This window comes from Cariama cristata, unplaced genomic scaffold (genome assembly GCF_000690535.1).
Source record: "Cariama cristata isolate BGI_N322 unplaced genomic scaffold, ASM69053v1 scaffold42654, whole genome shotgun sequence".
NCBI classification, from domain to species: Eukaryota; Metazoa; Chordata; class Aves; order Cariamiformes; family Cariamidae; genus Cariama; species Cariama cristata.
In genome coordinates, this window is record NW_009615442.1 from 1769 (window position 1) to 16842 (window position 15074).

The 15074-nt window shown below is 46.4% G+C and overlaps 1 protein-coding gene across 1 annotated transcript in view; it reads right to left on the reverse strand.

Moving 5' to 3' along the window:
- Window positions 1-8570: 8570 nt before the first annotated feature.
- Window positions 8571-15074, reverse strand: part of LPAR2 (lysophosphatidic acid receptor 2) — a 9344-nt gene continuing 2840 nt past the window's right edge. Inside the window, exons 2-3 of the mRNA XM_009699793.1 lie at window positions 12702-13444; window positions 8571-8872 (exon numbers count right to left, since the gene is read on the reverse strand). Of these exons, the coding sequence (XP_009698095.1) occupies window positions 8571-8872; window positions 12702-13444 (1045 nt within the window). The remainder of the gene's footprint in view (window positions 8873-12701; window positions 13445-15074) is intronic.

The following is a 15074-nucleotide window of genomic DNA, read 5'->3' on the forward strand; positions in this document are numbered from 1 at the left end:
TTAGAAAAAGACAAGAAAAATTTGTTATGTTAGAAAATTTCCGAGAATGCTGGTGTCAGTAAACACAACCGTGTAAGTACCGAGTTCCCAGAACTCTGCTCACCTCCCTCCAGATCACAAAATCTTGTTTCCAGGCAGAGCATTACCATTCTTTCAGTATTGATGCATTTATTGATTGAACTGACTGAAGCTTTAAATCAGCAGGGAAAACAGTAACCACAGTAACACTCTCCATCGACCTGATCCTGGTATATTTACCTTTTTTTTTTTTTAATCATTGGGGAGTGTTTGGATCAGAAGCAGCATTAATGCCCAGAAACAGAACAGCTCCTGACTGCTTCATTTCTCCATCTACATATGTATTTGTGTGTATATACATATATATATAGTCCCATTTATAGTTATTATGAAGCCTCAGTGCTAAAGCAACCCTGGCCTTACCTCTCTCTGGATTTGGTTCTATAGGGTTTTGCCTGCATGGGCAAGTAGCACTTTTACTCACACTAACACGAGGGGATTAACAGCAAACTGCAGCTTCTTTGTTAACATTTCCAAACACTACTAGGTCAAATTGAGCTCTAACATTTATGTATAATGAAAATCAAGATCTATTTTGGTTCTGGACCTCTAGGTTTAAAGGCTTCGCCTTTCTTACTTCAGGTAAGAAATCTTAGCTAAAACTCCTGTGGAATAATACAGAAAGTGTCCTAAGCAAGGGACAACTTCTTTGGAAAGGCATCACTGCAGAAGCAGGGTGGAGATGAAGACAAAAAAGGGGGGGAGAGAGAGGGAGAGAGAACACACAATGACAGAGGAAACAGATAAACACAGCAAGTCCCAGGGTTGTGAGGGCTCAGAACAATCAGCCCCTCCTCCTTGGTTATCCTAGCTCACCAGTAAGTGATAATGACTGGCAGTTATCCTACAGCTTTAGATAAACTCTAGCATGTCACTTTGAGATGGAAAAGTTCCATAGCATCCAGCAATCTTCCATTTATTCTAACGTAACACCACAGATTTAGGCACATGCCTAGCTTTATGAGCTAGAAGTTCCCACTCAACTCGGTTAAGACAGCGATCCCCCACTTTGTGACATGGAGAACACACACAGGGGGGTTTTGAAGCTTTATTTTAAACAGGTTCTTGCAGAAAACTCTGGGGGACCAAACCCGAGACAAGTAACACCCTTCAAGACCCCAAAACCTGGCTCCCCATCTTCACACTTGTCAGGTTTTCACGAGGGAACTAATTTCACTGTGTCACAGGGCTGAATGTTTATGACCCCGTGGCTCTGGGAATGCTGACTGATGAGATACAGAGCAAGCACCACTGAAGAAACACCATATTTCTCAGCCTTTTGCTAAAATGATTAATAAACCATCTTTTCTCATTCACAGGCTGACTAGAAGGGCGAAAGGGAGCTGGATTAAAAGATGACAAGAAATTAAATTGTCTTGCAAAAGTTCTTGCTGATGCAGCCAAGGAACGGGGAAAGCTGTCTCCAGCTCTCTGATAAATCGCCCAGTGCATTTCGATTGGAAATGGACTGGGGTATAATTAGCAAGTGAATTCTCTCCTGTCAGCACAAAAATAAAGGAGGAGGGGGTGTGAGGGGGAAGAGCTCATTTTAAAACTAAAGCCAGGACTTCAGATGCCAACTGACAGGTTGTAAACCGAGCCTGAAGTCCAGAGAGCGTGGACTCGCAGGCAGATAACACCTCCACTGTGGTTCATACCTTGTCTGTAGGCATTTCCACAGCAAGAGCTACAGCTCAAGTAAGTGTCGGTGTTGTGACGGGATTAGATGAGCCGCTAGACCCCCGATCACCGCTTTTGCAAGCACACAGAAGCGACAAGCTCCCTCTGGAGAAGAAAAACCAGCTGTATTTCAGAGTTCATCTGGGCCAACAGACTTATTTCTAAACACCTCTGCCCTGAAGATTACGTAAGATATCCGTGCATGTGTGAAGATACCTGGCCACCACACCATATGGGTAGAAGCGCTCGCCTTGCTTTTGCATCTGTGACTATAGCTTGCTGTCAGTGTCCTGTAAATTGCAGCATACAAACTCGTTTCACAGAGCAGTCAGAAGCTTTGCTCGGCCCCAAAACTAACAGGGAAGTTGTGGGAAACAGGCTCCACTGCCACAACTAATGTCGCCCAGCTCCTCGACTCGCCTACCGCTGACGACAGCCCCTCCACGGAGCACTGAAAGGTGCCAATTGAGGGTATTAAAAAGTGCCAAGAGGACAGTTGGCTGATGGGATGCTGTGCATCCCCCTTTCTCGTGGGAGAAGGGGACAGGAAAACACAAAGTGGAAGAAAAGCTTGGCTTACATTGCCTCCCGGCGGAGAAAGGCTACGGCACGCCACACAACAGCCATCCTCATCCCCACAGCAGCCGCCAAGGTTTTCCTGCCAGTAAGGGGACTCGTGAGCTACTTCCAAGGAGACTCAGACACTCACCATTTCAGAACACCACTCGTAGAGATCTCCGTGGGCTCTGGAGAGCTGCATCCCATCGTATCCCAACTTGTGCTTGTGGTTGTCCATGCACACATCCTGCAGCTTCAACCTCAAGTTGCTTACGTACCTCTCGGTTGCCACTGCAACACCCTCAGCAACGTCAACCACTGTTACAGCTGATGAAGGTGACTGCGCAGCCCATCCCTCGGACCATGTGCAACACCATGGTGACACAGGTCACCATCAGCACCCTGAGGACACACCATTCACGCTGCCCTGCCTTTGGCCTTAGTATTTATGATGTGCCTCCTGGACCTGCCGTGGTCCATTAGGGTTTCCAAACACTGATGGGTTTTTGCTTTGCTTTGCGCCACGAGCTAAGTTGCTTCTTACAACCACATTAAGGAAATAGTAAAATAAAACTAATCTGGCACTGAAAGCTGGGTTACACTCATGACAGCCCATACCAGAAAACATCAAGATAGAAGGGTGCATCTTTGATCTCTGACTATTTCTAATAAAAAGTGTGATTTCCCTGACAGCCAGAGAGAAAAATAAGAGCAAGCACCACTTCAGTGAAGGTCTCCAGTGCATGGAAACAGCAAGGAGAAGAGAAAAGCAGCAGTGCCAAAAGCATTTCTGTTTCTGTCACCCTGCAGCACAGCAGCCAGTTAGCCATTGGTATCTCCAGGTCCCACTGCTCTACCACACTGCCAAGACAAAAGTGTGGAGTAAGTGTTAAAAAAAAAAATCAGAGGCAGGTAGCACTGAAATAAATAATTTTGTGAAAAATGACTATACCAGAGCAAAATCCAGCATGCAGGCTCCTCTGACTTCCTGGTTGGTGGCCCTGAGATCTAAATGAGCCCATAATTATAAAACTGAGGAGGAAGATATTCTCCTGCTGCCTTTGGACTTGCTTCCCATGTAGGGCTTGGGACTTCAAGGGTGTGATGGGGACACTTTACAGCATTACAGACATCAATAGGCACATTCAAAAAAACAATTGAGAAATCCTAGGTGCATTTTTTCCAGTTTGTATTCCCTGCTTTCAGTGAGCAGAGAAAAACCCGGAGAGTAAGACTGGTTCTGCCACAAAAAGGGTCAACACAGCTCAACCAAATGCTTCTTTCCAGATGCAAGCCAAGCAGAAGCCAGCTGAATGCTCTCTGTCACCATTACAGAAGAGATTCTGAGGTGAGATTCATCAGGAAATGGATGTGAACAATTAAAGAAGAGTTTTCTTTTCCCTGTTGGGAAGTGCAGGCAAATCAGAGCCCCTCCTTACCTCTTCCGTACGCTGTATTCGCCGTGACAGCCACAGTGTAAGGACAAAACCTGGTCAAGGCCATCAGTTAGAAAAGCAGCATCCTGCAGAAACTCCGCTTGAAGCCGGACTCTGGGCAGTAACAGCTTTCAGATGAGATAAGACACAGATTCTTCTCACTTTCACTGACAGAAGTTACACTCGTATATCGTCTGGGAGCATGGATGTGTGAAACCCAACTGCTGCTGCTAAACATTTGCTTTTTATAGAAAAGCTTTTCGCAGAAATACCATGAGAAACAATTATTACACCATCAGTGCAACCTTTCTTAAATTATCTTGGCCACACACGTGCCAATCCACTGCAGGGTGATACCAGGCTTCACTCACAACTGCACTAACGTGTGTCCTAAGCCAAGAACTCACCCCGTAAGAGCTTCTAGGTGCTCGCTGTCTCCTCGCTGGCCTTCGGCTAGGGGAGCGCAAGGCAAACGTAGGAGTGGGCTCCTCAACGATCTACCACCCTCGTGCAGACCAGAGGCCCCAGGTGTCACCACTCATCCTTGCACATGAAAAATAAACTCTCAGCCCTGATATTCCAGTATTGCCCAAGACTCAAAAGCACAACTGACTCCAAAAAGCTTAACTTTTGGATCGGCTACGCTTACAGTCTAGCAGAATCTTTGATTTTCATTTTCCGTGTCTCAGCAGGTCAGAGGGATGATGAACTGAAGTTTAAAAACAAAGAAAAAGCCACCATCACCAGCTTCCCCTAATTAAACTCACTTCCCCCCCTTATTCTGTTTTTCCCCTTCCTGCAGGTTGGGTTTCTTGGTTGGATTTCTTTTTTTTTTTCTTCACTAAAATAAACCTTCAGACTCCATCAGGTCCTACAGCATTAGTCTCCAGTGCTACCCTCCCCAAAAAACACACCAAAATCCATATTACTTTTGGCAGCAGCTTGTTTAAGGAATTCCAACCAGTCAGCAAGGCATGACCTCTCATTCCTGGAACCATACGGCCTATCTTTGATCACGTTGTGTGTTCTCACTTGTCCCACATTTGATCCCTTTAAAACAGTTCGTAGGTGTCTCTTCCTTCCTCCCACCCAACTCACAATAAGCCTAGAACAATCTTGCATGCCTCAAAAAAAAAAAAAACACACAACCCCCCCCCACACACTAATTTCAGAGAGATTTCCTCTAAAAAAAAGCTTGATGAAACCAGCCATGAACCTTAAAAGGCAGTTTCATACTGTGATTTTAAAAAAAAAAGTAGGGGTTCTCAAACTGGAAAGAAGGATATTGCCATATTTAAGCTAGACACACCAGAGGTTATGGATCATGGATTAAAAAACAAGTTATCCCATAAACCTGGCAGCATCCAGCTCCGTATACAATGATAAAGTTATATTTAAAGTCTCCTAAACAGCTTTAGAAAACAAACATGTAATCAGGTAACACCACACCCTTTTCTGCAGCATCTTGTTCAGGACACAAAACAGCGAGTCGAAAACACAGTGCAACGGGGTTTCTGCCTCCACATGTTTCCAAACACAACTAAAAAGTAAAGTCATGTGGAATATGAACAGCCTAAACCCCTTTTTTTTTTTTTGGTGAAGCATGTTCTATATGCACCATTTATGTTTGCCCCTCTCCCTTCCCCCACCTTCATTGCTAGGAGGGCCATTAAAATCCCCCTCCCATCTCTTCTGCCTCATTGATTCACCATTTCTTTTCAAATCTCACTGAAAACAGCACTAGTTTCTGTGACTCCTAATTTCCTGCTCTCTCATCTATTACAGCCAGCTGGAACCAACCAGAAATCCACAGGTCCCAAGCCACTCAGGAAGAGAAATCTCACTGAATAATTCCAGGTAACCCACCTCCACTCCCAATGGGTGCCAGCCATCACTCAGATAAGCTCCATTAAAGGTACAGCACTTGTTTTCCTCCTCCTCCCACTAATCAGTTGCTATTTACCTTTGTGAAATCATGCGTGAAACCCCATTTGTACACGCGGTTACCATTATTCAGCAGAGTCCATTTTTATACAGAAAGTATTGACATCTTCCAGGTAGTCGGGATGTTCTGCCTGGTACAAACCAGTCAAAATCCTTGATATACTTTCCATCAGTGTTGTGTATGACAGTTCTTTAGTATTTAAACCAGTTAGGCTAAATTTAAATAAGCTATTTAAAAATACTTGGGGAAAAAACCCTCAGAGGTGATCCTCTCTATATGATGATCATAAAGCATCAAGAATCTGTTGTCAATGACTTAAAGCCTGCCTGCGTTGCAGGTACTTACACAAAAGCGCTTGTCAGAGCGGGATCGCATTGCTGAAACACGGCTCGAGACACAGCCAGCAGAAGGCTGAGGTCAGGCTAGTTACCAGCTCCCTCAGGGAAGAACGTGTACAGCTTATTAAAGGCCCAATTGGGCATAAAAGCCAACTGCAGTTCTTTTAGGAGCCAAACATCATCTCACTCACGACAGAGATTCATTCACACCCAAATTCAGTACAGTCAATTCTTTACACACGCTTCCCCGCCCAGATAAATCAGACTGGTACTAACCCCACACCTAGGCAACATGAAGTTTCCCATTTCCTCCTTCCCCCTTTGTTAATAAAGGAAGAGCAGAGCTTGGCATGTATGGTAAAGTGAGCTTTGCACGAAGTAGGACTCGTGCGCTTCCTGCTTTGGGGATGTTCAGGAAAGCAGAAAGAAAAGATCTCTGTTTGTTCTGTCCCAGCTCCATCACTCCCAGTAACAACGTCCCAGTCATTCGCTATGACAGTCTTCCTCCAGCTACTGCTGATTCACCACCTGCTTCCACCACAGCATGTACCTGTATCCCAATAACAAGGGAAAGTAAAAGTAACTACAAGTCGTCTTTGGCAATAAAAATAAAATCACACCTTCTCTTCGCCCTACCACCTGCTATGCTTTAACGGTGTGAAATTTCCCCAGAGCAGCCAAATCTAGTGTTTGCAAGGAAGGGACCAAGGCTGTAGTCTTACCCCCTGCTCTGCCTGATTGAAAATTACTTCCTCTGCTTCTCTTCTTGGTCTTTCTGGAGGCTTTAACCCCTCCAGACACACACGCAGAGTCCTGCGAGACGCTCTCAAAGACAACCTACCTAGAAGGCAGAGCAGTAACAGGGCCACCGCACAGCAAGTCACAGGGGACGCAAGTCTGAATGCCGGTATCCCTCCCCTTCCAGCACAACACCCAACTGGAGGACGGTACTTTTTGTAGGGCTTCAGAGCATGGAAGATAGGGGAAAAATTCCAAGTTGTCTTTTCTAAAACCCAGGACAAAAACATTTATTCAAAAAGTCTCTGGGACACGGAGATGGGAACCATATTCCAAGACTGTTTTAGTCAATCCAGGAGACACCTTAACACTGTCACCTCCTGACTATGGTCTGCAAGAAAGAGTCCATACGCACGTTTGAGTAACAATGCCTCTGGTAAGTTGTCTCCTCTGCAAAGCCAGCTGAGGTGATCAGTCAGGAAGCTGACCATCTGACAGAACAGGGCTGGTTTATTTAAAAAAACCCTGAAATTAAAAATTTAAATAATATTCCCAAGCCTGCCTTCTATTAGCCTCTCCCTGCTCTCACAGAAGCCCATGGTAAACAACTAACTCTGGATTTTGGACTGTCACAGCCTCATTCACACCATTAAAGTTTAATGGTGAGAAGGTGAAGGAAACCTGGAGAAGCATTTACAGTTTCTCAGCCGTCAATATTCTTCTGCCAGCAGAACCTCTGCCCTCCCGTCGTGGCCTCGCAACCGAGAGTGACGGTTTACATCGCACATTAGATGCAGCAAACGGACTTACTCAGAAAACCAGATCCTGCGTGCACTAATATTAGTTAATATCGCTAAATTTCTTACGGTGCTTTGCTGAGAGAAAGCCTACATTTGAACAGACTGTTAACACATTATTTGAGCAGTTGGGTATTAAGGTACAAACTGCACATTAAAACCTAAGGCAAAATACTGATTGCCTTCGAATCTAACCTAAACCTGTCCCAAAGGGCTTTCAGCGAGTAGAACGATGGTTTAATGGGAACATGACTCACTCCACATTTATGAATAGGCAATGAACTTGTGAATACCACATGGTATCACTTAGCAGAACACAAACACAACTGCAGAGAAGTTACGGCACCACTCTCCATTTTAGGAAAGAATTAGGTGCTCCTAAGACAACCTCCAAAAGCCCAGAAATACTCTGAAATTCAGCAACAGACACTTAGGGAAAGCAGGAATCTGCTTCTCAGGAAGCAATTCAAACAGATTCCTCTCAGAAGAGGCCTTCAGAAGAATACGACTTCTGCAGTGGGTGGAACACGACCTGCATAAGACTCTCTGGGGAAACACTAAGCAGCTCTGTTTAGGAAGCAACGCGTAAAAGCTGAAGAGCTTTGGCTCTTCGGAGTACGCTACCACTGGAACGCCTATTTCTGAAGGCAGTAATACTGAAGTACCAAGAAAATACTTTGCTCGTCGAGAGATCACGTGAGATTCCTGTTGCACATAGCATACCTCTAGATGCTGCTAAATTAAATCAACTTTGCATTAGAAAGAGCAGTCTTTAATAAGAATACTACTCAAAGTATGTTTGTCCTAAATAACGCACCATCCAGCAGTTCCTTAAAAGCATCTTGTCCTTTATCAGTGACAAGTATTCTATAGAAATATTTATGCTTGAGCACATAAAAAGAAGTCTTTACTGCTTTAGAAGCAGGTCGCTCTTAGCCTCTGCTCTTCCGCTCAGAAAGCGGTCGCCATTCAGCACCGTGTTGGTCTCGCCGATCAAGAGCTAAATAGAGGAATCCACAGTAAAGTGCCCGTTCTGAGAAAGTGTCCCACGGTCTGTGGTGTTTAACTTCACCACTGTAGGGGTATATTTGGAATTCCTGTAACAGACAAAGCAGAGGATCCTCCGGAAGGTGCTACGCATCTCGTTGTCCCTGTAAGAGTAGACAATAGCATTTATCAACGAATTGATCTCTGCCAGCAAGAGGACGTATTTCTCCACCGCTAGAACATTGCAGCTCTTGCAGCCCAAGCCATCCAGGAGGAGCACAACTTGTCCTGGGGTCCAGCAGATAACAAAAGCACCTGGGGAGAGAAGAATCCCTGTTAGAAAAAAAAACCAACAAAAAACCAAAAAACCAAACAGGTTCCTGGCCCTCTCACCATAAAGATGCTCAATGAAATCACTGTTTTATCTTGTGAAAAAAAGTTACATGGAGAGGGAAAAATAAAACCCACACGAACAAACCAGTTTCACTCTATATTTTCACTCTGGAAGAAGACCAAGGACTCAACCAGCAAATACCACAAATAGAGGTGTTGGGATTTTCCACACTGCCCCTTTTCCCCACCCCATTCACTCATAACGATACTTCAAGTACTTTCACTTACCTCCCCTCATCCCCATCTTTGCATTTACAGAGCAAAGAGAAAGTATCCATATTTCCTATTTACGTGCCACTCCCTCCAGAAAAAGGGGAACAGGCCATAAGATTAGGGAAGAGTCAGAGTAGCACATCTTGAATGAAATAATCTCCACTGTCCATACAATTTATGGGGGTTTTAGTTAACAGTAGGAGTTTAGACGAGTCCCGGCCCACACTTTGGGCAGTCCGATGAAGTCTCTCTCACAGAGCTATAAGCCAAGCAATGGGCTGGCCAACATCAGGCCTGAGCTGGACAAACTCCACCACTGCTTCAGTCAGGCTGATACTATGTTCTTGCCACCACCTGCCAAAGCTCGTTGGCAAAAGAATAATTGCTGTTTTGCATGACGAAGTGGGAGGTGCCTGCGGCTCCTAAACCCCTTTTTACAGTCATGATTTTAAAGCTGACGTCATCGGAGCACTCGCCCATCAGTGCTCCTGGAGGTGATACGTAAGGTTGTCTCCTAAAGCCCGGGAGCTGCACCCTGCTGTGTCTTCTGGGAAAGGGAGGAAGAAAACAGACTTGCTGGAAAGGTTGCAACTACACCCTTTACCGAAAAACATCTCTCAGGAAAGAACAACAGCTGGAGGAGCTGCACCAAAACCGAGAGGGTGAACTTAAAGCTGTCATGGAGTGAAATGCTGCAGTGGTGAAGAGTCAAAGGAACACTCGGGAGGGATCTCCTGGGTTTCTGGGAGTGTTCCCCGCTGATTTCAGGCCACTGCATCACGTAACCCTTTTTATTTAAGGGAATCACGCTCCCAGGCAGCCAGCACAGCAGCCACCACATCTGGGCCAGGCAGCTTTGCCCCCTTTAAGTTTAGCAAATATACAAAAGAGATTCCTGGTTGTCATGAGGGAAGGTACAATATTTCTAGCTTGAGTGAGCCTGCAGGAAAGGGACCTCCTTGTTCAGTGATGTAACTTTTTTTTAAGCCAGGTTTTCAGCATCCACAAGGCAAGGCCGATTCTCTAGAGACCAACTCCCAGCAGCACTAAGTAAAGCCAGAGGAATATTAATGATGAGAGGAGGGAAAGAAAAAATAAAAATAAGAGGTACCTAAAGTTTTGGGCCTGGAACTGCAAATCCAGATGATTTCCTTGCCCCTTAAAGGAAACTAAAGTATTCAGAAAGAAGCCTGAACTCTTAATTGTCTAACACAGCATGGTCACTAACAACTCTGCCCTGTGGTTTGGTCATCACAACATCCTGTATCACTCAACTGGTCTGCGAGAAAATTTACTATGAGTTTCCAGATGTACCTTGGACAACTTTCTGGTTTCCAGTTCAGCTCCTAGACCTGTTCTTAACACCCAGGACCTGCAGGATGACTGACCACAGCTACCTTGCCTTGCCATGAAGTGGCACACACAGACAGCTCCTACCGCACCCTCAGCTTCCTCGCATGCTCACCAGCGACTACGCCCTCCGATACATAAGGCGCAAAGTATTCCTCTGTGCCGAGTCCAAGTTTGCAGAAGGCTGGGGAACGAGGGCGGAGAAGGAATTACACCAGGGCTTTCACAGGGAGGGAGAAAACCCTCTGCAGTCTCAATTTTCTGTACACCGAATCTGAATGGAAAGGTATTTTCTTTGAGCTGAGCAATTCCCTCTCTCGTTCCCTCCGGTACGAGGGACCTGTACAGAACTGACTGCTGCTTCTCTCCAACACTGCCCTGCAGAGGAAGAGGAGCCAAAAAACCTTGGGTTCCAAGAGTCCCAAAGGCCTGATGAACTCCTGAGTCTCCCTCAGCTTTCCACATTAGGTTCCTCCTGACTCCATCCAGCCTCAGACACCAGTCCCAACTCCCTGGGAAACCACAGCAGCTCTCTGACCCAAGCTTTTCCCTTGCTTGCTCAATGCAGAAAACAAAAAGCAAGCAGGCCAAGCTGGGGTGGGGGGGAAAGGAACACCAAGAAGACAGGGATCTTCCAAAACAAGGTGAGGCACCAAATGCAAATTGTGTTTTCCTTCTTCGCCAACATCCCCATCCTCTTCTAGCTGATATTATAAAAATCAAGCAGTCCTGCTGACACCACTGGGTGACCCTCTGATACTGTTCAGGAAGAAAGGGGGAACAAAACAACTTCTCTCTCCACTGTAAACTGTGCAAAATATATGAAGTAAATAATTCTTCAGCCTCGCTGACCCTCTGTGCAGCATCCGATCAGCTCCAAGGCAGCAATGAACTCCCAGCTGCACACAAGAGACAGATTGCAAGGCAGGGAAGACGACATCACAGGAAAGGCAGGAACGGGCAGAAAACTCTGGTTTGGATGCTCACAAGTTGCAACAGGACCCGGCAAGCCGGCCTGCCCCTGAGCAAGGACACACCAAGCAGCCTGACAGCCCTCCCCTCGGCCACTGCTCCCAGCCTGCTCCCTTCCCCTGCTGGGAGTTTGCAAGGGAGTAGTCTTTGTTTGCAGCTACAAGGTTTCCCTGACAGAGCAAATTCTGTGCTTATCAGGAAAAGATTTGCAAGCAAGAGGTTGTGACCGTAAGCCCAGAGTCGAGCCGGGTTGCAGAAGATCTGAGCACATCGATTTATTTCACTTTAAAGAAAGGTTGTTAGACCATTTAAACTGTTTTTGCCTCATGCTTTAAGAAACCGTGGAGCGACAGGCTGTGAAAGCACAATGCGTGCCTCGACCTCTGCTGTTGGATGCACAGCACTGGGCAGAACAGCACATAACCGAATAAAGTTAAATATCCTGGAGAGGCAAAGCCTGAGCACCAACCACTTCCAGTTACTGATCTGCTCTTATTTGCACTGCAAACCGCAGATGCAGACAGACTAACAGGCAGTTAGCACTCTGCTGGAAATCCCATGCTCATCGAGAGCAGCTCGAACGAAGAGCTGAGACTTTCCAGGGGTATATTTACCCCAGTAGATTGAGATCTAGTACTGAGCTGCTCAAAAAAAAAAATTAATCTGAACAGAATTCAGTGCTTTGTTCCAGTAAACAGTAAGGAATTTGGATGCAACTCCCTCATTCTTCCCCCATCATCTTGTCATATCTGCCCCAAACCTCTCTCCATGCTTTAATAAAAGGATGCACCAAGTGCTGCTTCTTAATTAAGGCCCAATTTTAGCTCCTAATTCAACACTACTCTTCTACAGAGGAAGCGTACTGGAGTTGAGCACGTGAAAAGAGCCATTTCTGTGCCCAAAGCACCTGCACATCACCAGGTCACATCACAGTTCCTCTCCTCCCTGCTAGAGCAGAGGAGCAGCCATGACGGAGGGGGAAGATATTCGGGAGCTTGTCACCCCTCTGTCTGCCACATCACTCCCATTACAGCTCACACAGAATTCCTCAGCAGCCAAACCAAACCATCACCCCAGGATCATCAGAGACCAGGGAAGTAGAAAGTCACTCCCCAACCCTGCCCATTGTCCCGAGCACATTCCCCTTCCCAACCCCACACAACCCAGGATGGAGGATCAAAGCATCATTTAGACTGATTACAGCAAGCGGACTTACTCAAGATAATCGTGACCGTCTTGACAAGGCTGATCATGGTCTCCTTGTAGCGGGGGTGGAAGCTAGTGTGCTTGGACATCCGCGTCATCTTCCTTTTGACATAGATGAAGATGTGCGTGTACACAACCACCATGATCAGGAAGATGACCAGGTTGGAGATGGCCCAGAAGGTCAGGTAGCTCCTGCTGTAGAGCGGTGCCATGCTGGAGCACTTCTCCAGGGCACAGAGGCAGTGCCAGCCGTAGGAAGGGATGAGCCCCAGGAGCAGAGCTGTGACCCAAATACAGAAGATGAGAATCATCACACGCTGGTTGGACATTTTGCTGTGTAACTGCATAGTAAAAACAGTCTGGTGCCTTTCTACGGCGATTGCCAGCAGGTTCACCACAGAGGCTGTCAAGCTGGTGTCCAGCAGGCTCTGACGGATGAACCAGGTCTTCAGGGAGAGCTCTGCTGTCCTGGGCCCCGTATGGAACATGAGAAACATGTACGCGATGCCAGCAAAGAGGTCGGCAGCCGCCAAGTTCCCCAGGAGGTAGTAGATGGGGTAGTGGAAACGCCGGTTAATGACGATTGCGGTGATGACCAGCAGGTTGGTCAGGAGCACAATGACACTCACTGTCAGACCCAGGGCAACCACCAGGACATCCTTCGTCCTCCAGTACGTGGTCAGCTCTTTGCGGCTGTTATTGTAGAAGAACCCCACAGTCTCATTGTAAAAACAGTGCTTCATCGCTGCTGTCCTAAAGAGGGACGAGAGTTTCGTTAGCTGCTTGTGCCCGCACACACACAACTATTATAAGATGCTGAGCGCTACAAGAATGCCTCTCACACAGATGGAGGTGGGGAAGAGCTTGAAACACACAGAAAGAACCACAGAAGCAACAGGAAACCACTTCTGTACTGATAGACAGAACTACTCATCTCAAAGTCCTCATCTGTCCTCAAAGCCACGCTGAGGATACAGCAAAACCTTCAACATTCACAAGAGGAGATAAGATTTGCCAGATCTGATAAGAAATTCTCCCTCTCCGGCCCACACAGCTTCACGGGGACGACAGACAAAAACTATTTTTTGTTGTCCCAGATGTCCTACTTCAGAAATGTAAAAACAAAGCAGCGGCAAAGAAGGTTTATCAGTCAATCACTAAACACAACTCTGATGAAGACGATGAGCCTCTGCAGCTGTTGCAGTCCCCAGGACCGCTGCTTCTGGTTCAGTGAGCGCACATATCATCTTTCCCGAGTAGTTTTATGGCTTAAAGGCTAATGTAATGCACAGCTGCTTCCGAACACTGCTCTACGCGCAGCGCTTGCTGATCCTTCCCAAACAGGTGAGTACTTCCCAAACTTTGCCAAGAGGCAAAGAGCACGCAGAGCGAGGCAGAAACAACCTTCTCAGCCCTGAAAAGAAAACGGTAGCAAGTCAGCACGTACGATGGTGGGGCAGGATCTCTGCAAGGGTTGGATCATCTGGAACCCCTGCAGCACTTCTAGACTACACAACAGCGTATGCGTCGGCATCCAGAGCATCGCCTGGTAAAGTCAGCAGTGCAACAAGGGAAGCAATTCCTTTCTTCCTTTCCAGGTCTGGAAGAAGGCTGCAATTCAAAACTCATTAAAAAAAAACTTGACAGGAAAAGATGTTAAAGTCTCAAGAAGGATTTTTCACATTTCTTTGACACTCTGGGCATTGCTGGGAGCAAGATCAGACAAGTCATTCATCTGGTAAGAATTAATTTTTTCAGAGCCCACGTACCTCTGGTAATCTAACTTCCTGTCCTGTGGGCAGCCAAACATGAAGCAGAAGGTTAAGTTAAAGGATGCTTTACCTTACATGACTCCGTATTTAAACCTGGTTATTGAGCGGGTGTTAATTGTGTTACTTGCCCATAAAAAAGTGAAAACAAAAAAAATACAGCACCATGAACAAACCCAAGGGATGAGGAGATGCCCGAGCATTACACCCCACAGCAGATGTTCGTGTTCCTTTCCTAACCAAGAGCCTGGAAATCTCAAGTCAGGGCTGGCTGCAGTCCCCACTGGGATGGGCAAACCCAGTTTGGAGCCTCCTTCCCCACAGTACTGAGGTGCTGAAAAATGACAGAGTTTTTCCTTACCCTGGTGCGTTCTGTACGTGAAATCACTGGTTCTCCCTGTTCCTTCACGAGCTGACCCACCATCCCCATTTCAGAGCGAGCTTAAGGCAGACCACACAGCAAGAGTGCCATCGTCTTCAGAGAGGGAGACGACCCAACGTGCCTGACTCACAATTCACTGTAATCACCCCCGAAACCAAAATGCAGCTCAGGGGCCCTAATTACTTGCATGTTTCTCCACTCTCTAGGCAGCAGAATTTTCCGGGACACTTCA